General features: G+C 42.3%; 1 protein-coding gene across 2 annotated transcripts in view; it reads right to left on the bottom strand.

Annotated features, from left to right (window-relative positions):
- Positions 1–79: 79 nt before the first annotated feature.
- TANGO6 (transport and golgi organization 6 homolog) overlaps positions 80–24,696 on the bottom strand; it is a 141,415-nt gene continuing 116,798 nt past the window's right edge. Inside the window, exon 18 of one of the 2 annotated variants that reach the window (XM_019756706.3) lies at positions 80–584. In XM_019756706.3, coding sequence (XP_019612265.3) covers positions 408–584 — 177 coding nt within the window. In that variant the 3' untranslated portion in view covers positions 80–407. The remainder of the gene's footprint in view (positions 585–24,696) is intronic. The other variant, XM_088800275.1, reaches the window with a different exon arrangement.

The following is a 24,696-nucleotide window of genomic DNA, read 5'->3' on the forward strand; positions in this document are numbered from 1 at the left end:
ACCATGAAAGAATATCAATACATGTGACATATGGGTGGTCAACCTCTTCTACTCACGTCGCAAGAAGAAAATGGCCAAGTAATCAAATTCCATCATTCATGTTAAAAATAGACTTCCAACAGATAGATATCCTTTTCTAAATGTTATAGGACAGTGAAATAAGCAAATTAATGGGATTTGTAATCTTTTTTCTTTTAATGGCACACACTTCAGGCTGGATACGGGCTGACTAAATAGATGCTTTAGGAAGGTCAGCCTGAAGACAACTGACCAGAGACATAAAGCCACCTCCAGTCAGCCATATTGCCAGCATCAAAGAGACCGTGGGGCCACCTGCTGGAAGGCATGGGTACTGCTCTGGCTGCTTGGTCCCTCTGCCTGCTCAATGTCCTTTGAGCCAGCCAGGTCTATGGCAGGACCATGATTTTTTTCTCCAGCTTCTGTGGTGGGAACAGGAAGTTTCTCATTATTTCATCTAGCTCTTCCAAGGCCAGCTGGGCATGGAGCTTGGCCACATCGTCAGGTTCCAAATGTACTACGTGCTTCAGCAGGTGGTAGAGATCCTTCAGGACGTCCTTTAGCACCTGTATAAGAGAGACAGCGTCATGACCATGTGTCTACTGTGTCAACATTTCCAAGAACAACCAAACTGCCTTCTGTCTGAGGACTTCTGTGAGGAAACTCGTGCTCCCTTAAAAGGAAAAAGCACAACCCTCTCAGGTTGGAGACAGACGGAGGGGCAGCTGTACTGAGCTAGGCTTCCCTGTGGGTTTCTCATGCCCCCCTGCCACTACAGGCCACTACACTGGCCTTTGCCCTTTGGGGCTGCTGCTTCCCTTTAGCCCCAGGCCGAAGTATAGATTCCAGACCCCTTCCTTGAATCCCAAAGCATAGCACAGACCTCAGGACCATAGACAGGCAATACTGCCCAGATATGGTTGCTCCTAGCATACAATTACCAGCATTTTTGTCTGGCTCCCACAAAGCCCTCTGCTGAGATCCACAGAAGAAGGCGTCTATCTTATGAAACCCAGGAGGCTATTTCTTCAACAATCATGCTTTTCCTTACCATTACTTTAAAAAATTTCCTCCACAGTTCTATTTCTATGCCCTTCCCCCAGTCACTATAATATTTTTTTAATTTATTGGGGTGACAATTGTTAGTAAAATTACATAGATTTCAGGTGTACAATTCTGTATTACATCATCTATAAATCCCATTGTGTGTTCACCACCCAGAGTCAGTTCTCCTTCCATTATTATTATTTTTTAAGATTTTATTGGGGAAGGGGAACAGGACTTTATTGGGGAACAGTGTGTACTTCCAGGACTTTTTCCAAGTCAAGCTGTTGTTCTTTCAATCTTAGTTGTGGAGGGCGCAGCTCAGCTCCAGGTCCAGTTGCCGTTGTCAGTTGCAGGGGGCACAGCCCACCATCCCTTGCGGGAGTCGACGGCAACCTTGTGATTGAGAGCCCACTGGCCCATGTAAGAATCGAACCGGCAGCCTTCGGTGTTAGGAGCACGGAGCTCCAACGGCCTGAGCCACCGGGCCAGCCCAATTTTTTGTTCAATTGCAACTCAGTGATAGGAAACAGGAAAGGACTCCATAGACACAGCCGCACCCATTTTTCACACCCAAGGCTCTGATCTTACCGTCTGATAAGGAATTGGGAGGATGCCAAAGCACCTACTCCCATAAACTCCTAATTTCCTTCGAAATCCTCCTGCTTGGGAGCTAGAACATCTAGCAAGAAACAGGTTTCAAAAGAATGGAGAAACTCAGAGTAAGGGGCCTTAGGGATCATCTGGTCAAACTAGGGAATGAAGACAACCTGGTCACGGAGGGTCACATAATTTGTCTGTGGCTACTTCCGAAGTTACTTCTGGGCTGATTCTTTCTCAAAAGTTATTTTTGGGTCAGGTACTATACTAGGTATTTTCCATATGTTATCTAATTTTTATGCCAGTCATATAAAGGAAAGTTATTAGTCCCATTTTACAGATGTGGAAACAGAGGATTAGAAGGTTAAGTAACCTCCCAAGGTTACTTAGCTTAAAAAAAAAAAGAATGGTGGAGTCTGTGTTCTTATTTATTTATATTGAAATGGAACTATAGTACCAAAAAATACATATTAAAAAATAAGTCTCTCTTCTACTCCAGACTCCTAGTTTCCCTTCTCAGAGGATATCATTCTTAATTGTGAGAAATATTCTAGGTGTTTACAAGCATATATATGTATATGCCTTTTCCCCGTATTTTTTAAAGCACAGAATTATATGCTACACTGCTATGTACCATGATCTCCACCCCCACTTAACATGTTTTGAAGGTCTTTTGTCTAATTGGCATATATGGAAATTACTCTTTTTTTTAAATGACTGCATAGGATGAATTTATTTAGCCACTCTCCCAAGGAGTCATTTAAGTCATGTTTTTAATATTTTGCTATTGCAAATATTGCTGCAATAAATATTCTGTTACATAAGTCTTTACAGGCACATACAAATGTACCTGTAGGACAAACATCTAGAAATGGAATTTCTATGTCAAAGGGTAATGCACACTTAAGATTTTGATAGATAAGGCCAGAGAGGTTGCAAGAATTTAGTTTTACCTAATAGTATGAAAACTCCTGTACTATGTAATTTACAGTACTATGTATTCTAAACTCCTTATCTTTACTAATCCAGTAAGTGAAAAATAGCATCTTTCTGTTTTAAATTTGCATCTTTCTAATAACTACATAACTATATATATTTTTTCTGGTATGAATAATTAGTCATTTCTTTATTGATTTGTAAGAGCTCTTTGTATATGAAAAAAGGTCCATTACATATGAGTTGCAAATTTTTTTCCCAGTTGGTAATTTTTGTGAAAACTTTTTTCTAGTGAAGAAATGTACATTTTTCATGTAGCTAAATTGATCAAATTTTTTCCTTTATGGTTTCTGTGGTTTGTATTTTGCTTAGAAGAAATAGGACCTACAATCTCAGCCACTACACTACACTGTATTCTTTCTGTTTATCAGTAATGTCACCTGGTGCATCAAGTTGGGTTCATTTCGATATATGGGAGCATCTATGACAATAATTGGTTCAGATGGACTTTAAAATTTTCTCCCTCACGACTGGAACTTCAAGAGTTGACTGTATATTGAAGGCTGTGCCAATGAATAATTTCTAAAAAGGAGGAAGATCAGTAAACAATAGGAGAATGTAGATTATTTATCCATTGTTTCATACTTATGGCTTTTCATAAAAACCAAGTAATAAATATGTATAATAGCCTATATAATATAAACATGGACTGTTTTTGCAAAAATACATTAAAAAACAATTGGCCTTCAGGGAGGGAAACTGGGGAGGGATAGGGGGAATTATATCCTCTTTTTTGTACCTTTTCAATATTGTATTTTATGAATATTTTACTTATTTAAAAAATAAATAAGCTTTTTATTGAACTGAATCAACTACTAGAGAAGGATTTTCCTAAGGCCATTTAACAGGTAAAACAGATATAGAACCTACCCTTAAAAGGCTTGCAGATAAGACATGCATGTAAATAAAGACATACAGAACAGAACATGGTAAGTGTCCTAAAAGAGCAGGGAGAGTGATGAGAGATCAGAGGAAAGAGAGGTCACATTTTAGGAACAGGAAGTGAACCGGAGATGATGAACAGAAATGATGGGAAATGGTTAATTCGCTGGGTAACAAGTACATGGTCTGGGCCCAAGATGCCCAGAGCATTCCACACAAGTAAACTAAGCATGCAGCACTACGTACCTTAGGCTTGCTAAAGAACAGAGAAAGGTCCCCTTCCAGCTTTTATATTCATGATCAGCATGGGTACTGGGGAGTGGAAGAAGGCAGGGAAACGGGGTACACAAATCAAGCCCCCCAGGCCACTTGCTGGTCTCCCACTTGTCTCCGGTGCTCCAGTTGTGCAGCCCTTCTTTCTTTCCTTGTCTGAACAAAGTTCCTTCCCAGCTCAAGGACTTTGCACACGCCGTTCCCTCAGCTTGGAAGACTATTTCACTTCCTTTCACCCTACAAATCCTGCTTACTCTTAGCCTAAAACGCCACTTCCTCAGAGGTGCCTTACTTTAACACCCACCATAAGCTTTCCTATCCTGCCTATAGCTCTGATTGTAGCCCTTATCCCAATTGTAATTTAAGTATTTACTGTGTAATTTTAAAAGGTCACATGTACTAGTGACACTGAGGCCATGTCTTGCCTTGTTCACTCTGGTGTAGTCCCAGTGCCTCATATAGTAACTGGCATATGGCACATACCTGAAAAATAGTTATGAATAAAAGAAGGCATGCACGCTACTCCTGGTTAGTCTCTCACTTGGTAAAAACTAAAAAATTTAAGGACATCTATTGAAACAATGAGAAAACCTGGGTTGGCTTCATGGGTGTGTGATCTGTACAGTCACACAGGCCCCCATGATCAAGAGGGCCGTACAATTGATTTAATGATCTGCTGCTGCCATCTTAAAATTCTTAATAATTTTATCTTTGAACTTGTGTTTAGTACATGAAGTCCAATGAGACAAAGGAACATGTGTGTGAGCAGAGGCGATATGCCCAATATGCATGTCTGCCATTCCTTGCCAGTGAGTTCAAATACAGCACTCGCCATGCCCCATGAGCACAGGCTTCGGATGGATCCACAATGTGTGGGAGTTCAGCAACACCGGAAGCCATAGAAGGGAGCGTGTTTGTTACGTTTACAACTGAGCAAACGGAGGCACTGATAGCCCCAAAAGACCACACTTTCCATTCAAACCAGAACTTGCTTCAAACACAGAAAGATGGCAATGGCTTTCAAAGAAACATAGATGAGTAAGGAACTCTTATCATATATCTTTCATGTTGCTTCCCTGTTTTAGCCAACCATTTACACTGAAAATGATGACACACAAGGAAACAGGACAACCTACAGTTCTTGTTCCTTTCAGTCCATTCTGACTCATCAATAAACAGAAGGTAAAGAGTTCTGGCAGAATATGCATGTATCAAGAAGTGAAATAAAACAGTTGAGTTAGTTTTCTGCGGAGTTTCCACTGTTCTGCTAAGAAGGAAATACATATGCATGTACAAGCTACGGAATACAAATTGTGTAATTTTGGTGATTCAAAGTATGAGTTAAATGCTCTTATATTTACATTTAAAAGTGGCATTGCACAATATAAAGATAAACAGTAAAATTCATGCTAATAATTTAACATTTAAACATTTCTTTACTTAGAACATTAATACCGTTTCCCCGAAAATAAAACCTAGGCAGACAATCAGCTCTAATGTGTCTTTTGGAGCAAAAATTAATAAAAGATCAGATATTATATTATATTATATTATATTATATTATATTATATTATATTATACCCAGTCTTATATTATAGTAAAATAAGACCGAGTCTTATATTAATTTTTGCTCCAAAAGACGCATTTAAGCTGATCATCCTGCTAGGTCTTATTTTCGGTGAAACACGGTAGCAAATAATAAACACCATGACACGTTGAGAGAGAGAGATTGTGGAAGGAAGGAAAAAACTTTATATTTTAAAACCATGTGGATGAAAAAGGGGCCACATACTAAACGTGACCCGCTCAGAGGAGACTTGTGTGGCGGGCCTTACAAACCCAGAAGCCAAAGTAACCACACAGGGTGGTCTGATGTAAAGATTCCTAACTAAAATCGGGTCATGGTGGTAGTCATGTCCTAGGCCTGCAGCTTCCTTGACAAAGGTCAGTCTTTAACTTTGAAATTGTCTACTGTCTTTGTGCATATAAGATAACATACCTTTAAAATGTCAGAGTAATCTTCTTTTCCAGACCCTTCAAAGGCACAACCGCGGGCACCAGAGCACCAGACCACTTTGTTATCTTGTTGCCCACATACTCTATGTGCTGTAAATGTTAACTAATCTTGTACCCACCATTGTAAGAGGGGTATTTCTCTCCGTTTTGCTTTTTTTAATCCAATCCCACAGATTTCTCCTTTGCTTTCTCCAGCCTCCCTAATCTACCACCAATGGATTTCATGTAACCCCTATACATGTCCTCTTTTGATTCTAATGTACAAAATCAGCTGCAAAATTGCCTTCTACAGAGCACTGTCTCAATCTGTTGAGATTTTGCTTCTCGGCAACTGTGGTCAGTTTGGTTTAAATGAACTCTTACAAGACTTTTTCTTAGGCTAGACATTCTTTCACCAACAACCATTAGCAGCACCTTTTTTTAATTTTTTTGGAACAAGGGACTCTGCATTTTCACTTTGCACTGGGTCCCATATACTATGCAGTCAGCCTTGCAGACAACTGTCAGTGCTCCTTGCCCAGTTTCCCCACATTGAGTGGTGGGCAGACCTCACAAAGATGCTGTCCCATCTCTGCTGTGTACTGGTCTCTCGGGTTTTCTCAAAAAGCTGCCGAGACACGATAGGATTCAGGTCTCCTGGCGCAGGCACAGGGCTCTGGCGCTATCCTGACTGCTCTTTCTGTCCTTACAGCTGGCAGTGTGAAAAAGAGATGATTCTAGGAAAAGGATGATTTCCCCAGAACTACCGCCTCATGATGACTCATTCATTCAATAATCATTATTAAGGCCCCTATTTCGTGCCCAGGCAGTGTGCTGGTGATAAAAGGATGAATAATGTACAAACCCTACCCTCTGGCAGCTAGAGCCTCATGGGGAGGTAGATACACATCCCAGACAATGTAGTCCCCACCCCAAGAGACTGCTGTAGGTGGTTCTGTGGTAGCAAAGGTGATTTCTACCTGTGGAGGTGGGTGGGGGCAGAACATGCGAAAGGGCCTTTACTCTTTTATCTGTAGCCAAGGGGAGGCACCAAGGAGTGGCTTGGGGAAGCTTCAGAGTCCCCTCAACCCACAGCCACCTCTAATAAATGCAGATTCTAAGCAAACCAGGTGTGCTTGCTATGCGAATACAGCTTAAAGACAAGTCTCCCACCACTCTCGCCAATGGATTATAGCCCAGAGTGCCTCTTGTAGAGGAATTCTAGTGTTTCCACTGTTTATTATAAGATAATCTTTTTCCCCACTTCTTCCAGAGGAATCTTTTACCTACTCAGAAGTCTCTGAGAGATTTTTTGCTAGAGCCTCCTAACATTCACAGTAAGGTTGGCTTTTACTTGTTACAAAGGGAAGTTCTAAGGCACTCAGTTCTTTCCTGACTTGGGGAGGACTTTTCCCCTCAGCACTGCTGTGTCCTTAAAATAACAACAATGCTAGTGTAAACACCACTTCACACCTGAGGGGCGCTGAGCTCCTTGTTATCAGTTACCGGATCTCCTTTTTTAGGCGACTGAGTGTTAGGCAAAGGCTCCTTCTTAATTAATGGGTCTACCTTAGCAACCCATCCTGGTATGGCTTCTACCCAATCCCTGTAACCCTGGGAATCCCACACATCACAGGACTTCCTCTGGACTCCCCAGGGATCAAAGCTTCCTGCCAGCCAGGGATTGTCACCAAATCCCAAGGATCAGAGGCTGAATACAAGGAGAGTTCAAAGGTAAAGTTACTCACAGGAGCCTCTGTGGTGGGCAGGATATAGGCAATCCCACGGAGGAAACCTCTCATTAAGAGTTCAACACACCTGCTCTTCAGACCCCCACACATCAAGGCCCAAGGACTCCAGGGAAAGGTGGAGGGGGGTACAGGTGTGAGTGGAGGTGGGCCAAGGATACCGTAAAGAACTACCAAGATTCTCAGTCTGAAACTTTTTGGAAAGAGGTGGGGTTCGGGTGCTTTATTAAAAGAATTTAGAGTGTGAGTCCCCCCCACCCCAAGACACACTTCCTCTCTTCCCCTCCCCTCCAGGTGCCAGGTCCGTTCCCAGAAGCACACAATGCTGCTGCTTCAGGGCCAAGGGTAAGTCTTTCGGGTTAGACGTGGCTTAGAAAAGACCCGATGAGGCAGGGCATACTGAAAAGGGAATGTGTGCGCAAAAGACTGCCTTGGGCACACAGGTGCACTTTCAATGGAAAAGCAGGAAAACAGTGTTTGACTCTTTCATTGAGCTTGACCTGGAACATCACTGAAGTGGTTATTGTATCTGCGTTAAGATCAAAAGAAGCAATAAATAGCAAATACCTTTCTTCTATTTAGTTCCTACACTTATTTACTTATTTATTTCATTATAAAAACAATAGAACCACAACCCAAATATCTGGAAAACAGAAGAAGAAACAAGTCTCTAGTCAAACTACCTCTCTAACACAAGCTCCATTAGTAAAGACATTTAGTAATTAGTAGATTCAGTTACACTAAAAAATTATTTTAATATTTTAAAAGTCCTTTATACTTCAGGGTGATTTTACAAATGGAAGTTATTATTCTTCTGTTATTATTATGTGAGATCAACAAGACACAACACAAACGGTCACAAACCAGACATTTACAGAAGTAAGAACTCGGAAAGACGTGATCTAGCAGAGGACTTTCCATCTATACTTTCTTTTCTTTTTTTTTAAGTTTTATTTATTTTAAGTATGTTTTTCCAAGTCCCATCAGCTCCAAGTCAAGTAGTTGTTTCAATCTAGTTGTGGAGGGTGCAGCTCACAGTGACCCATGTGGGGATGGCACCGGCAACCTTGTTGTTAAGAGCACCGCGCTCTAACCAGCTGAGCTAACCGACCGCCCCCATCTATAATTTCTTAATATTTAAGGGGAAAGTGGGTTACTAAACATAAAAGGATAAAAAAAATTAATGCTAGCATATACTAACTATACTTAGAAGTTCAATCTTCTATAGAACCAACAGATGAGGCAGAAAAAGGTCAGAAAGAAAGAAAATGAAATTCCATGCAATCCTATCAACCACCAATTGTGGCTAAGAAATAAATAAGTATTGGAAACAAAGACAGAAACAGGACTGACCGGGAAATCAGACATTGAAATAAAAGGCAAGACACTGACTGGAGTTAGTGGCTGGAGACTGGCCTGGCAGAAAAAAAGATTCTCTAGATTAGGGGCCAGAAGAGGAGGAAACCCCAGAATCTGAGTAGTTCTGTTTAAAAACACCTTGGAATAAGCAATAGGTGCAGTATGAGTATGTCAGAAAATTATAGGCCAACTCCTAAGAACCCTCATTTTGACCACTGCACCTCCATGTTAAAACTAATGTATGATTTGGTGGCTGAAGGAAGTGAGAGTGAAAAGATGAGACCAGAAATGGGGCAGAGAGTCAAGGATCATCCACAGAGCACAACTCAGCCAACATTTCACAACCCGTGTGCAGTAGACGATGCAACCTATTTTGGGCAACGAGGGCTCGTGCCTACCTGTCAGGAGCTCCCCACCCTGTGGGGCAGAGAGACACGCAGAGTTGAATCGAATGGTCTAGAGGCAGGCGAATCGGGCGAAGTGAATCCTGGCATTCCTAATTACTAGCTAGGAGCAAACTACTTCAGCTCTTGGAACCCAGTGATCTCATCTGTAAAATGGGGGTAATTCTGTCTCCTTTTAAGGTTGTTGTAAGAATTAGAGTTAATGTCTCTGAAGATGCAAACACAAGAAGTTGTGTATGGTGGGTGCTAAATAAGAGACAGTTTGTCAGCCTCCTGCACTAACACTGTGAACTCTCTGAGGCCCAGAACTGTGTCCATCTTGTCACTGAGGCCAAAACAGAGCCTGGCATGTAGCCGCTGTGGCATGTAGTAAATTTTTGATGAATGAATGAATGATAACAACAGCTAACCCTTATACATTACCTGTTATGTGCCAGGTATGGTTCTAGGCATTTTCTCTATAGTAATTCACTTAATCCTCACAACAACACAAGGAGAGAAGTACTATTATTATCTCCAATTTGCCTGGGGCCGCACAGCTCGTACCAGGTAGAGCCAGGATTCAAACCCTGGCAGCCTGACTTAGAGCTGATGTTCTTTATTAACTCCTATACATTCTGCCTCTCAAAGTGGTTATTATTTTCACTACTACAAAGCGGGGAGCATAAAGCACATATACTGCCTACCTTACAAGTGTATATGGGATCAAAAGAGACAATGCATGTGAGAAGACTTTGCTATCACAAGAAAAGTGATATATGATTCAAAGTACTGTTGCTATTATTACTCTGACATTGAGCTCATTGAGTTTAATACCAAGTAGCTAAAAAAAATGTGGGGAAAGGCACAGCTCTCAAAATGAAAAATAGAGAGCAGAGGCCAAAAAAAGAGTCATCAGGAAGATGAATAAACGGAGGGGAGTTAGAAGAAACGAAACAGGTTTAAAAGAGGAGAAACAGATGTACTGTCTGTCGTCTGAGCACAGTATCAGGGCCAGAGTGGGCACCTGATAATCGAGGACACAGACCATGCGAGTCCAGAGCTGAGAGCAGGGAGGGATTCTGCGGAGCGTGGAGCCAGGCGCTGGGGTCTTGCAGGCAAGCAGCCTCTCTGAGATAATGGGCAGGAAACAAATTGGGGAAGCAGATGGAGGTGGCCAATCTGGACCTCATTCAGGGAGCTCTGGCCTAAAGAAGAATAAATGCTTTCCCCGATAAAACCTAAACCTTCACTTTGATGTGTCTATTAAAAAGAAATGAGGGCCGATTCAGACAGAAAGACCAGGCTTTTGAGACACTTCATTGAAAGCGTTGGGAGGGTCAGCAAAGAAAGACAGGATTACTAATGTCTAAGAGATTTCTATCCACACCCGACAGAGAATCTCAAACATGCTGAATGAAGTTCAGGGTAGCATTATTAGCCGGAGGTTACTGAGCATTTCAAAAACCTTTTATTTCCAAAGTATTTTTCTCTGCTAGACCCAGCGAAAAATGGCATTTTTACCCCTTCTGGATTGTGTCTGGCTGTTAAATGGGGAGAGTATCACAAGTGAAAACTGGAGATGGGTGAGGAGGGGATGAGGAGGGTATCATGTGTGATTTTCATGGAAGAATAAGGGAGAAAAAAATTAACCAGTCGAGTGCCAAAAATGCTACAGGGATGAACAGGATGAGCAGGTTGGGGACAAAGACCAACACTGCCACTAAGGTTACACCTGGTAGGGGTGACAGCTCAAGGATCCTACAACAAAAAGTCGGTGAATGGACTTACTGACACCTAATTGTGTGTGCCCCTAGGCTAGCTTATGCTGAGGCATGCTACCCAAGGCTTTGAGGGGTCACAGACAAACTGACAGGGGCTGCATCCACCTCGTTGCTTCAGGGACAGAAACAGCAGCTGCTCTGGCGCTAGGAGCAGTGGTGGCAGCATCTTTCAGAATGTCTTTAAATAGCAACCTGAGGAAGGCAGCAGCTTTCCTACACTCCCACAGGCACGGAAATAGAACAAAGAAGGCAGGAAAAATGGCCGGAGTATGTGCAAAGGCAGCAGCAAGCTGTAGCTTGTGGGAGAAATCGGGAGCTTTGTCCTTAGAAGGTGATTACAATCCCAGCTTTCAAATTGTGTTCCATGACCACGTCTGGGGCAAAGGGCTTCCTATCCCTGGCCCTGAAGCTCTCCATGCAGACACCCTGCTGAGGGAGCACAGTCCTACCCCCTTTCTGCTCCTAAAGTCTCCCACGTGGGATTGGATGGCACCAGCAAAAAGGCTCACTGCCATTTATTGAGTGGGTGATTACTACATTTCAGTCGTGGTGCTAGCCCTTCACACACACTATCTCATTTAATCCTCTGAGGTAGGTGCTATTAGGCCCAGTTTACAAATTAGGGAAAAGGGATTTAGAGAGGTTTAGTGATAATCAAGGACACAGCTAGATTTCAAATCTGTGTCTGTCAGGTCTAACTGTAAATCTTGCTTTTAAATGTGGCGGTTACTAGGAAATCCAATATGCAAAAGACAGCTATGGAGAGAATCGAACCTTTTTCCTACACCACCAAAACTGTTTATTAAGCTAGGCCTGGTTAGGGAGGAGGGGGATCAGCTGCCGGGCTACTGGCTGACTACAAGCCTTGGTTTCCCTTTGGGGCACTAGTTCGTGAGCATCTCACATCCCCCCAGGCTCACCAGGGTCACACAGCCTCAGGTCTACCTGGAGTTGGCTAAAGGGGAAGTGCAGGCCACTCTCCTTTGGGCATTTACTCAGTGGAATTCAACGCTCTCTGTAAGATGCCGCAGGAACAAAAGGTTATGGAATTAGACCAAAGGCTGGAGACAACCATTGTCACTGACACAGGGGAGAGGCCCAGTAGGCTTTCTATTATGTGCTAATACATAGCTGGTGTGGACTTAACTGGAAGAAGCAACTCACCCACCCACATGTATGTCTACACAGCCCAGACTTCGCCTTTGAGCAACACCACCCTTCTGCTGTGGTGATTTTCCACCCTTGCTGCACATTATAATCCCCTGGAAAACTTTTAAATTGCCTGGGCTCCCACTTCAGGAATCAGAATCAGAATCTTAGGGGTTGGAACTCAGGGTTAAAAAAAAATTCTTCCCCCCTTTCTTCTGTTTCCCTCTCCCCCACACAGGACACCACTCCCTTTCAAGCCGTTGTTTCTCAGTCTGGTTGTATGGGACACAGTTCCCTGGCCCATGCTGGTATTATGAGCCTTGCGCTCGCCCTGGCTGCGGCGGTCGGTGGTCAGTGGCTCACAGCAGCTCTCATCGGCTGCGGGCCACTCACACTGGCTGCCTGCTGGCCACTCACTGCTCATGGCAGCACACGGTAGCCCATGGCTGCACACAGCAGCACTCAGCAACCCACAGCAGCTCCCGCCAACCTCCGGCTGCTCATGGCAGCCCAGTTCAGGGAGAGCTATTGTTCACACTCTTAGCTGTAGAGGGCGCAGCTCACTGGCCCATGTGGGAATCAAACCAGAGACCTCGGCGTTAGGAGCACAGTGCCCCAACCACCTGAGCCACTGGGCTGGCCCTTAATTTCTTTTTATACTCTCCAGGTGACTCTAATAAGCAGCCAGGATACAAATAGTTGAGGATGTTAGGAAAAAACACTGGATAGGAGATTTGGTAAGAGATATGCCATGGTTTCAAAAGTAGAGATCACTGTTACGACTCTGCCTATGAAAAATCTCAATGCCAACAGTGAGTGACGTGATTTGGACATAACCTATTACATTCTTGGAATTTGCAACTATCAACAACCAGATTTTCATTTTCCTGAAAGGTGACAGGGTCAAAATCATTTTTGATCCACAAATTAAGATTGTATCATTTCCCAAAATATTTCTAAAAATGTATTCTCAAACATGTATGTGAAGTATGATTCTGAAGACAGAAAGTTACCAGCTACCAATGTGTGTTCTACAAGAAAATGAAAGTTACCAGCTACCAATGTGCGTTCTGTAAGAAAATGCAGCTGCCTCTGGTGCTAGGTTAGCTGGAATCATGGCAGAACCTCTGCCCAGATGGGGGAAGTTAAGGGAAATACCTGTGTATGTGTGGGAGAAGCCAAGTTTTGAAATACAGATGGTTCTGGCTAGACATCAATATTCACTGTCACTCTGCCTCAGGACCTCTCCTAAGTGATGTGGGGACAGCATATCTACAACCCAACTGTAACAAAAACTTTAGGCATTTCCCAGTAAGGGAGGCAAAATTCCTCCCCTTGAGAGAACTTGCTCAGACAACTTCTACTCTTGGGGAACCTGAACTCTGGAAGAGTTTGGAAGTCTCAGGATTTCCAGTTTAACATCTAAGGAGTCTATTTATTGCTAAGGCAGGTACAAAGAAATTCAAGAGATGTGTTCATGCCTCTTAGAGAAAGGATTTCACGTACTCTCTCAATAAACATTTATTAAGCACTCTGTGCAAGGCAACGTGCTAGATTTGGGGAATATGAAAGTGAATGGAACAGGTACCTAGAGGAGCCATATTCATAGAGACAGAATGGTGATTGCTAGGGGCTGTGGGGAGGGGGAATGGAGAGTTAGTGTTTAATGGGCACAGTGTCAGTTTTGCAGGGTGAAAGGAGTTCTGTGGAGGGATGGTGGTGATGGCTGCACAGCAATGTGGAGGTACTTACACGTATACAACTGAACATACACTTAAAAATGGTTAAGATGGGAAAGTTCATCACAACTTAAAAAAAAAGTGACGGTGTGTTCAGGGGCTCACAGTCTATTGACACCAGAGGTGAACAAAGCACTACAAAACCTACTCTAGTCCTGCAGTGACTTGAGAAGTGAGGATTCATTTTACTTGAGAAATCAGGAAAGTCTTTTCACAAAAAGTGTGACACTTACATAGAATCCAAAAGGATGAATAAAAGCTTAGCAGATGGGCAGGAAGGGGGGAAGGAAAACATTTGGGGCACAAGAAACAGTAATGGACCCAGATGTGGAGGCAAGATCCAGTACACAGGTTATCGGCGCTGACATGAGGTTCTCAGGGTATATGAGGAAAAGTACGGGAGAGACAGTCATAGAAGTCTCATGGGGCCCAGATTACACACGGCCTTGTATGTTATGTTAAGGAGTCTGGTCTTTAGCTTATGGACCACAGGGAACCACTGGAAAAATTTTAGCTGGAGTCTGGACCTCAGCAGATTTGCATTTCAGAAAGATCTCTCTGGCTGCTCCCTTACTATGCTGAGTAACTGAATAACTATCGACCACCGGAGAATTAAAGAGCAGAAGAAAGTCCAGTGGTTAAGGAAACAGAAGTCCTAGGAACCCAACTTTATCCCAGTATACCTGTAATAGCTCACCTCTTCCTCAAGTATAATCTCAGGCCAGTTTTAATTAGTTCCTTCAGAACAGTCAAGCTGGCAATAAGGCACTCAGTTCTGGGTTTGCACTCAGTTCTACCTTTTACTGGCTATTTGACCTGGCCATCGAAATGTAAACTTCTGGACCTGAATTTCTTATCTGTAAATAGAGTTAATAAGTGTATTTATCTCAGAAAGTTGTTATCAATGAGATAATGAAAGTAAAGAACTTAGCGCTTTGCCTGGTATACAAAAAGCCCTTAATAAATGTTACTTATATTATTATAGCAAATCTCAGAGGACATGGCATTTATTTGGAGCAGGTTTGCTAAGAACAAATAAATAATGGGGCAATGAGCAATGAGCTGGAACAGACCCCAAAGCATCAATCTTCACTGTCATTTCAAGTCACCCCAGGGCGGGGACACTTAGAACTCCCTTTTAGGGAATAGAGCAAAGAAAAGTACGTTTTGTATCTCAGAGGCCCATCTGATTATCAACAGAATCACTCTCAGAGGAAGAAATTATTCCCGATCAGGCTGTAGGGTAGGAGGAAAGTCCCAAGACTCTCATTCCCTAGCCTGGCAGTCCCAAAGGTGTTTGGACTCCATTGGTTTTTCTCTGCTCCCTGCTTTTTTCAGTTGTTTGTATTATGGGAAGGTGCTGGATGGTGTAGTCCACAGTTGGACCATGCTATTGGCAAGAGATAGTGGAACATGAGGAAAGGTAAAAAGGAAGCCAGGGTGGTTTCCTGTCTCTGCTTTCTGAAGAGTTCACACTGGCAGGTCCTGGGAGGTCAGGGTCCAAGGCTGGCCGCAAACACTTCTCTGACTGTTCCCTCATCCTCCAGAGCAGAGAGTAAATACGCTGTAAGGAGGTAGTCTGGCCTGTTTTCCTTTGGGTGTCAGGTTCCTAGGGCCTGAAGCAGCCTTCTGTTAGCCATGATCTCTCCGTCCAGAAGATGCCCAAGTGACTCAGTTTCTGGGTCCTTGAGCTGACAGTCACAGAACATGTGAGTGCAAGTTCTGGAGTTGTGCTGCCCGGGTTCATCTGCTCTGCCACTCCTGAGTTGTTGGACAAGTTACTTATCTTCTCGGTCTCAGTTCCCTCATGTAAAATGTGGGTATTAATCATACCTAAATGGGATTACCATGAAGACTAAATGAATTAATTAACGTAAAGCACTTAGATATAAGTGCTATCGTATAGTAAATGCTCAGTGAAAGTATTTTTGTGGGGTTTTAGTCTTGAATTTTTTCAGGAATGCAACTACTGTATAAATTCAGAGAAGATAATATTTTGATTTGTTGGAATTTTACAAAGAATAGTTTACCATCTTGGAAAATAAGGCTACCCCATGTACTTCTGAGTTGCCAGTACAAGATATATGGATCTAGGGTTCTTACTCGAGAAAGGAAGCTGACAGCAGCCATTCCCAAACCTGGTGCTTAACTCGTGCTCCAACTCACCTTTGTGATGTTACCTAAGATACGTGGGATAAAAAGGTGACTCTTGTGCCAGGTGAATACATGAATTAGGTAAGAGAAGGGAGATACTATACTTCCGTTAGCACTGGGCTAATATAAGCTACCAGGAACAACTGGAAATGAATGCTAATTCTTCCTGGCATTAGTTCTGGAAAATTATAACCACAGTCTCTTTATGAACTTTATTTCCTCATTCATAAAATAAGATGATTGGAATATTTCCCAAAGTACGTTCCATGGAACATTATTTGGCATGCTTATAATAAAAAAAAGGGTTCCTTGGTAAATGAGTTGAGGAAATTGTGTTTTCTTTGCTGCAGAACTTCTCAGACTCCTTAATAGGCTAACATGCATAGAATCTCCAAGAGGGGACTACATAATAGTATGTAGCATCTCCCAAGCTTATTTGACCATGGAGACCGTATATCAAAGGAACAACTCATGAGGTTAGTAAGCCAATGAAAATTTTTGTGAAATACAAATTAAATAGTCTCTAAGCCTTCTTCCACCTCTAAGATTCCAAAATCCTGAAATCTTGAAACATTGATAACATCATTAAAACAATGAGATTACCTTCTTCTTGGCCATTTTAGATCAGAATAAGGGTAAAGAGAAAGTTACCCTACAGAAAATAAAACAGTAAGTCTGATGAAGAAGAGAGAAAGACAAACCAAGTTCTAACATACGTAGATCTATGTAAATGATATGCAAAAGAGGCAGAAAGGGAGCAGTTTTCAGTGTCAGGGCTTCCAAACTGTCACTTATGTTACTATTAGAAAAGGTTGAACATTTTATGTTTTAGGAGTCACAGTAAGGTACTGAGTCCCTAATCTTTTCAGCTTACCTTCTCAAATTCATCACTAATGCCATAAGGATTTGGCCAAGTTACTGTTCAGGAAAGCTACGGGATTGTCTTCTACTCCTAAGCACTGACCCCCAGTCTCTCCTCTCACAAATGGCTCTGATGGAGGCTGAACATGGTTTTACACAAACCAGAAACCCCATATACCCTACCTGGCCCAGACAAGTCGGCTGATATGGGAAGGGCACCTGATCTTAGCTGGAACATTAAGTTTCTTCCCTCATGGTTTTGCAATTGAGGCCAGAGGGGGAATCTCTGAGTACTGGACGCTACATACAACACTGGGCCACCGGCAGTGGTCATGTTGCTGTTACAGGAAGAAAGCTGGACACCAGTGCAAGAGAATGAAGGCAAATGCAGGAGAAGCAGAGACAAGAGATGGAGCATTTCAGTTCCTGAATCTAAGAGTCACTGATGACCAGCTCCATCCCAGCTTTTCCCATGAGGGTTGTTCACTCTTCCTTAGATTCAGGAGGCTAAAAAAACTTTCTCTTTACTTAAGCTAGTTCAGACTAGGTTTCTGTTGCTTAAAACCAAAAGAGCTCTGACTATAGCCACACATGTCCACCACACCTACTTTCTCCATCAATAAAGAAGGAAGAATGGAGGCTGTTTCCTGAAAGCTGGTGGATTGAAAACGTACACACTACTGCTCTCTCCCAAAATCCCACTAAAATGACAGTAAAGGGATTTTTAAAAAATGGCATTAAGTTATCAGAACAAAAAGAACAAACAAGGCAACGGCAACAAAAGTTTGGATGCTAGAAGCAGGTGGATGAATCCTGATTTGCCCAGATTAGTATGTTTTACATCTGCTGCACTGGTGTAATTATTAATAGTGTCCTCTTTCACTCTCTCAAGTGTCCTGGTTTGGAAGATAAATTGACTCATTAAACCCAAGAAGCCCAGAAGCAAGCCGAATGCACCACAGAAACTCAAAAAGAGTCCAGGAGTTGATGAACCATACCTCTTAAAATGGAGGTGAACAGAAACCCTGGTTGGAAGTATGTCTGAGGAGTAATTATGTCCCTTGACGCCTTCAACTCTGTGTATCCAGGTGACTGCCCTTCCTCAACATAGCAGAAGCCTAGTGTTACCCTCTGGAGAGTCCAGCAGAGGGACTCTGGATATGTGGACATCAGGTACAGATAGGATAAGGCTGCCATGTCAAAAACAGAAGGATTAGGCGAAAATCTACCTACTGAATAGTGAGACCACCATATACCTCCTTCCACTCATCTTCTAGAACTCTGGCTAGCCAGTCTAGGTAGGAGACTAGACGATTCTTCTCTGACCTGCCCCACCCCCCAAAAAAAGACTTCAGAACAAGTCTTCGAGTTTCCCGATGAAATGACCTGGCCAGATCATCACCGTCCTATAAGGTCCACCAGCCCATGCACATAACACATTATCTATAAATAGCGCTTTGTTCTTACATCTTGTAGTAGGCTTAGAAAGTAAGCAGTCCAGATAAGAGCGAGTGGATGATGGGTTGTAGGAGACATGTATCTCAGAGATGAAGCTATTAGGGTAGTGCTTGATGTGTTTGAAACTTTTAAGAGATTTATAAACTTTTAGCAGAGATTGAAGATGAATTGGTAACTGGCTCATAGAAAAGTAACAAATGTAATAAATGAGACATTTATTAACTTCACAGAAAGCCAAAATCAATACAAGACAAGCTATGTAATCATAGTATATTATAGGGCTCAGCTATGGATATACTTACAGTCATGATAATATAAACACTGAGGAGCTTTTAGAACCTTTACATAAATAAGCTCATTTAATTCTTACAACAACCCTATATTATCCCCATTTTACAGATGAAGAAATTGAGGCACAGAGAGGTCAACTAGACTTGTGCAGAGTCGTACTGCCAATAAATTACAAGCTGGGATTCAATCCTAGACATTCTGACAATTAAGTTCGTGAACTCATCCTAGAAGAAGTGCTACATCCCTCATTGCTGAATATCATTACGGTCACCTTCAAAGTACTCCCTTTGGGAAGCTATGCACTAATGCCAGCACCTAGTCCACCCTTCAAAGCAATTTTGGAACTCTTTTTTCTGGAATGGCCATCAGAGCTATCGTTGTATTAACCTTGATGTCCTGAATGTCATCAAAATGTTTTCCTTGCAGTATTTCCTTTATCTTCAGGTAAAAAAAGAAATAATTGGGGTCAGATCAGGTGAGTAGGGAGGGTGTTACAATACAGTTATTTGTTTAGTGGCTAAAAACTCCCTCACAGACAGTGTCCTGTGAACTGATGCATTGTCATGATGCATGAGCCATGAATTATTGGCGAAAAGTTCAGGTAGTTTTTTTCTTTTCCACATAGCCTTTTCAGCACTTCCAAATAGTAAACTTGGTTAACTGCTTGTCCAATTGGTACAAATTCATAATGAATAATCCCTCTGATATCAAAAAAGGTTAGCAACATCGTTTTGACTCTTCATTTGGACTGACGGAACATTTTTGGTCGTGGAGAATGGCTGACTTCCATTGTGCGCTTTGATGCTTTGTTTCAGGGTCATATTGGTACACCTATGTTTCATCACCAGTGATAACACAGCCCAAAACATCATCTTGCATCTCCAAAAAGTCTTGGCAAACTTCGTCTCTCCTTTGCTTTTGTTCATCAGTGAGCTCCTTTGAGACCCTTTATGCACACACCTTTCTCATGCCAAGATTTTCAGTTAGGATTTTCCTGTTTCTCTATTGATGTTTACTTGGTCTGCTATGCTTCTCACAGTCAGCCAACGATTTTGACGCACAATTCAACGAATTTTTGCAATTTTTTCATCAGTTCTGCTTGCTACTGGCCATCCTGACCTCTCTTCAAAAGTAACACATTCTCTCCACTCAGAAAAACGTTTAATCAATTAATAAACTGCCATTTTCTTCATGGCATTATCCCCATAAACGTGGACTAACACGTCCCTGATTTCACATCCACTCTTGCCAAGTTTAACAAGAAATTTAATGTTTGTTCGTTGCTCTGGTTCAAGCTCAGGCATTCTCTTGACAGCACACAAAAACATACAACAACAATAATGAACGCCACTCAGCAAGACACCGCTACACGTCAACACGAACACAGCTGTGAGACACTGATATACCAAGGTTATGAAACCTTACCGAGCTATTTGTACCGTGGTGCCAATGTAAGCGCACGGTGGCAAGTTGGGGAACTATTAACAATTGTCATACATCATAAAAACCCTATATTGCACACTTTAAAAGGGTGAATTTTATGAACAAGAATTATATCTCAATTTAAGAAACTATGTGAGAAAAATATACAAGGTAGGGGGAGTGGATGCTATTGTACTATTGATGAACAGAGGGCACTCATTTCACTTCCCTTTGGGTCGGCAGCAGTGGCCTTCATCTTCCTGGACCTGGCCTTGCGTTTTTTCTCTATTCAACAACTTCCCTCAGGTTGGGTCTGTCTCCAGCCTGGCACCGCATTCCTCTCCTGACACCCTTCCAGCCATGTTCTCTCAGACTCTGGCTCAGATCTTGGGACAAACGTGCCCCTGAAAAAGGTCCCTGATTATTGCCAGGGTAATCTAGCTATAAATCCTCTTAAATTCAGGGATTTAAGAGCATGACTTCTGAGTTGCTATCCCATATACAAATCTTATATTTGACAGGTGGTGGAGATCCTCGGAAAAACAGGCATTCATTAATGACTAAACATTCGGTTTTTAATGTGTGGGAATGAACATCTGAAAAGTTGTACTTCTGGTCTGACTGGGTCTTAAGAAGTAAAATATAGCAAATTATGTTGGGCTTGAGACAAAACAGAATAAGACAAGCTTCTAAATATACATAACAGGTGTAAAACTCATCACAATTTTAACACCTTGACACAAAGAAGTGATGAGAACTTTGTTATTTACAGAAAAGTATATGGCTAAAAAGGAACTGGCTGGAACTTGGTACAAGTCCCTACTCAGTTAACTAGAATGTCCTTTAAATCTTCTCAGCAGGGTAATTAAATTGGTGACAGTTTATTGTATATTTTCACACATTATTGGTGTAATTTTTTGCCTTAAGAATAATCTTGATTTGCTCTTTCTTTAAAAAATACGTAGTCTAATAAGGTTAGAGGACAGTTGAGCCAGGTAGAGCACAGGCTTTAGAGATACAAAGCCTGGGTGTAAGTCAGCTCTGCCACTTGCCAGCAGTATGATTTTGAGCTGTTTACTTAACCTCAAGGGGCTTCCTTTAGTCATGCGAAAAATGGGGATAACGACACCTACCCCTCCAGGTTCCCGAGGGAATCCACTGACATAATACAATAAGGCACCTAGCTCAGTGCCTGCTTTATGAAAGCTCAGAGCGCTGTACTATCTCCACGGCTTCCTAGTGGTAGCTAAGAAAGGGAGAAAATAGTATTGAAAGTCAAATCAAGTTCAAACATATGTTAAGTCCTTTTGGTTTGATAACTACAAAGTATATAGGTTCTTATATGTTTTCCCAGTTGAGCTGGCATCTATCATGAGGAAGAATGAGGTGGCATATGCAACATGATCCTTGTACAGAGTCGGAAGTCTGTCTTCCAAAAGCTGAGCATAACTGATGAGCCTGGCATGATAAAGCGTCAGGCTCTCAAAGTTCCAGCCATGAAATAAATTGCCTATTCATTTAGGGTGAACATAAAATTATCTTCGGTGGGTTTAAAAAAAACCATTAAAGAATCCCCAGCAAATCCATGGATCAGACAGTGGTGGTGGTCGTAGTAATAATAGGAACAATAATGACTAGTAGTTATCATCATTGCTGTCTTCTATATTTACAACCCTTTACAGTTCGCAGTTTTATGTGTTATCCCATCTCATTCTTGCCACATCTCTGTCAGGCAGGTAGGAATGATAAGAAAACAAGGTTCAGAGGGGTGAAGAGACTTGGACCAAGACCAGAACTTGCACCAAGTCCAACAATCCCAAAAATTATTCTAAGCTCCCTCATTACTTTCAAGTGTCAGAATCCAGTTCTTTCAAGGTAAGCATGTCAGAAACACTGCTTCTGTTGCCTTCCCGAGGCTATGGGATGTGGTACAGATGCTTTAAAAAAAAGAGAAAGAGACAGAGACGCGCCACACAAAATAGGCTCTTCTCAAGATGCAGCAATAATGAACAGATGGAGAAGCATAAGCACAAAGGAGAGAGGCCTTATGGAATCTTAGGGGCCTGTTATGGGTTCAGTTGTGTCCCCTGCTCCCCCCAAAAAAATATGTTCAGGTTCTAACCCCCAGTACCTCAAAATGTTACCTTATTGGGGAACAGGATTGTTGTGATATAACTAGTTAAGATAAGGTCATACTGGAGTAGGGTGGGCCCCTATCCAACATGACTGGTGTCCTTATAAGAAGAAAGCCCCATAAAGACATTGAAACACAAGGAGAATGCATGTCTTGACAAAGGCAGAGACTGGTGTTATGCAGCTACAAGCCAGTAAACGCCAAAGATCGCCGGCAAACCACTGGAGCTTTTACTATGGGAAGAATTTCCCTACAGGTTTCAGAGGAACATGGTTCTGTCAACACCCTGATTTTGGACTTCTAGCCTCTAGAACTACGAGACTGTACATTTTTGTTGTTTTGAGCCACACAGTTTGTAACACTTTGTTATGTCAGCCCTTGGAAACTGATACAGTACCTAAGAGGATTTTTTTTCCTTCTAAGATGGAAATGAAGCAACAGCAACTAGGATATCTAAAAGTAAAGAGGGAAGTGTTTGGGGGGCAGAGACAATTTATAAACTCACAATATATTTTAAAGTCTCTGTGTGCCGCTGACACTGTAAACAATGTCCAACAAATGCTGAATTTTTATTAAATGCCTTCTATGAAGAATAGCAAAACTGTAAGCACCCAAACCCTGGCCAGTAGCAGAAGAGGATCGTTTGGGCCGGCCCGGTGGCTCAGGTGGTTGGAGCTCCATGTTCCTAACTCCGAAGGCTGCCAATTTGATTCCCACATGGGCCAGTGGGCTCTCAATCACAAGGTTGCCAGTTCGGCTCCTCGACTCCTGCAGGGGATGGTGGGCTCCGCCCCCTGCAACTAACATTGAACACGGCACCTTGAGCTGAGCTGCCGCTGAGCTCCCGGATGGCTGTTGGTTGGAGCGTGTCCTCTCAACCACAAGGTTGCCGGTTTGACTCCCGCAAGGGATGGTGGGCTGTGCCCCGTGCAACTAACAACGGCAACTGGACCTGGAGCTGAGCTGCGCCCTCCACAACTAAGATTGAAAGGACAACAACTTGACTTGGAAAAAGACCTGGAAGTACACACTGTTCCCCAATAAAATCATGTTCCCCTTCCCCAATAAAATCTTAAATAAAAAAAAAAGAAGAAAAGGATCAATCAACAAGTTGCCTTGGTCAACTGGCCGTACACTCCCAGGAAGGGAAAATGCTCTTTTATTTCAGTCCTGGAAGGGCTGTCCCAAGCACCTTTTTTTTTTTTTTTTTTTTTTTTAAGGAGGGTGCTGCTCACGGTGGCCTATGCAGGGATAGAACCAGCAACCTTGGTGTTATCAGCACCACGCTCTAACCAACTGAGCTAACTGGCCACCCCCTCAAGCAGTTTTTTCAAAGTTTACAGAGGAATAATTACTACCTGGAGCCCTTTCATTTTTATATAAATGTTCTTTTCACTTGCTTCTCACATGGAGACTTCGATCTGTTAAAAAGGAGCAGTGTCTGTGAAACTAGCTCTGGGAAGGAAACTGGGCCTGTTTACTGTACCCATGGCACAAAAAAACTCATCAAATGTTGTCAAAATAACTTTCAGGATAAGACAAAACCAATAAAAGGAAGTTTCCATTCAGTCTGTCCATTTACTTACAAGTTGCCCTGGGTGCTGTGTTGGAGATTAAGTATCATACCCCCCTCAGGTCCTAGTTCCCAGTCTGGACAGACAGGCCCAAGGTGAACCTAGGACACACGCACTGCATCGTCTGGATGGACCATGTGTAACTGCTATAATTAAAAAAGCATAACGTCGTAGCAAACCATTTCATTTTTTTAAGCCAGAGTTTGCCTTTTCTCTCACAAAGCAGTAGGAGAGTAACCTCCAACTGCACAAATGTTAGTGAAACCATTATTCAAAATGTCATTAGGAAGAGTCTTCTGTCATCAAAGTCCAACACTGGACTCAAAAGAAGGGGCTAAAAAATCACTCCTGGGGGGGAGGGCTTGGTTTGGCTCAGAACCTGACTCAGCCATCAGTTATAATAATGAATGCCAAACTCTTCCCACTGAGGATGCTTTCAGGTTTTGCTTGTTTTTGAAGATACGACCTGGTGTCAAGACTTGTTTATCATCTTGGAAGAATCAATTCTAAAGCCTACAACTTATCTCCCACTAGACACAGTAGAGAACAGATTATTCTTTTGTCATCTAAAATTAAGTATTAGAAGGAAGAAAAACTAAGCTCTGGGAATTACCTTCTGATATTAAAAAGCAAGGGGAAAAGTTTCAATATAAAATGCTGCCATAGGTAGTCACGATAAGCCCATGTGTAAAGCTCTCCAGTACTTCACAGTTCTGAGAAGTCAACTGTCTGTAAACTACGTAGAGGACTGCAGTAGTAGTCATCTGGATATATCTTTTAGGTTCTTGCAAAAGTAACTGAGGTTTAAATGGTTGAAAATTGCAAAAACCAC

Source organism: Rhinolophus sinicus, chromosome 8 (assembly GCF_057876585.1).
Source record: "Rhinolophus sinicus isolate RSI-liver-muscle chromosome 8, RSI-T2T, whole genome shotgun sequence".
In the NCBI taxonomy this organism is placed as follows: domain Eukaryota; kingdom Metazoa; phylum Chordata; class Mammalia; order Chiroptera; family Rhinolophidae; genus Rhinolophus; species Rhinolophus sinicus.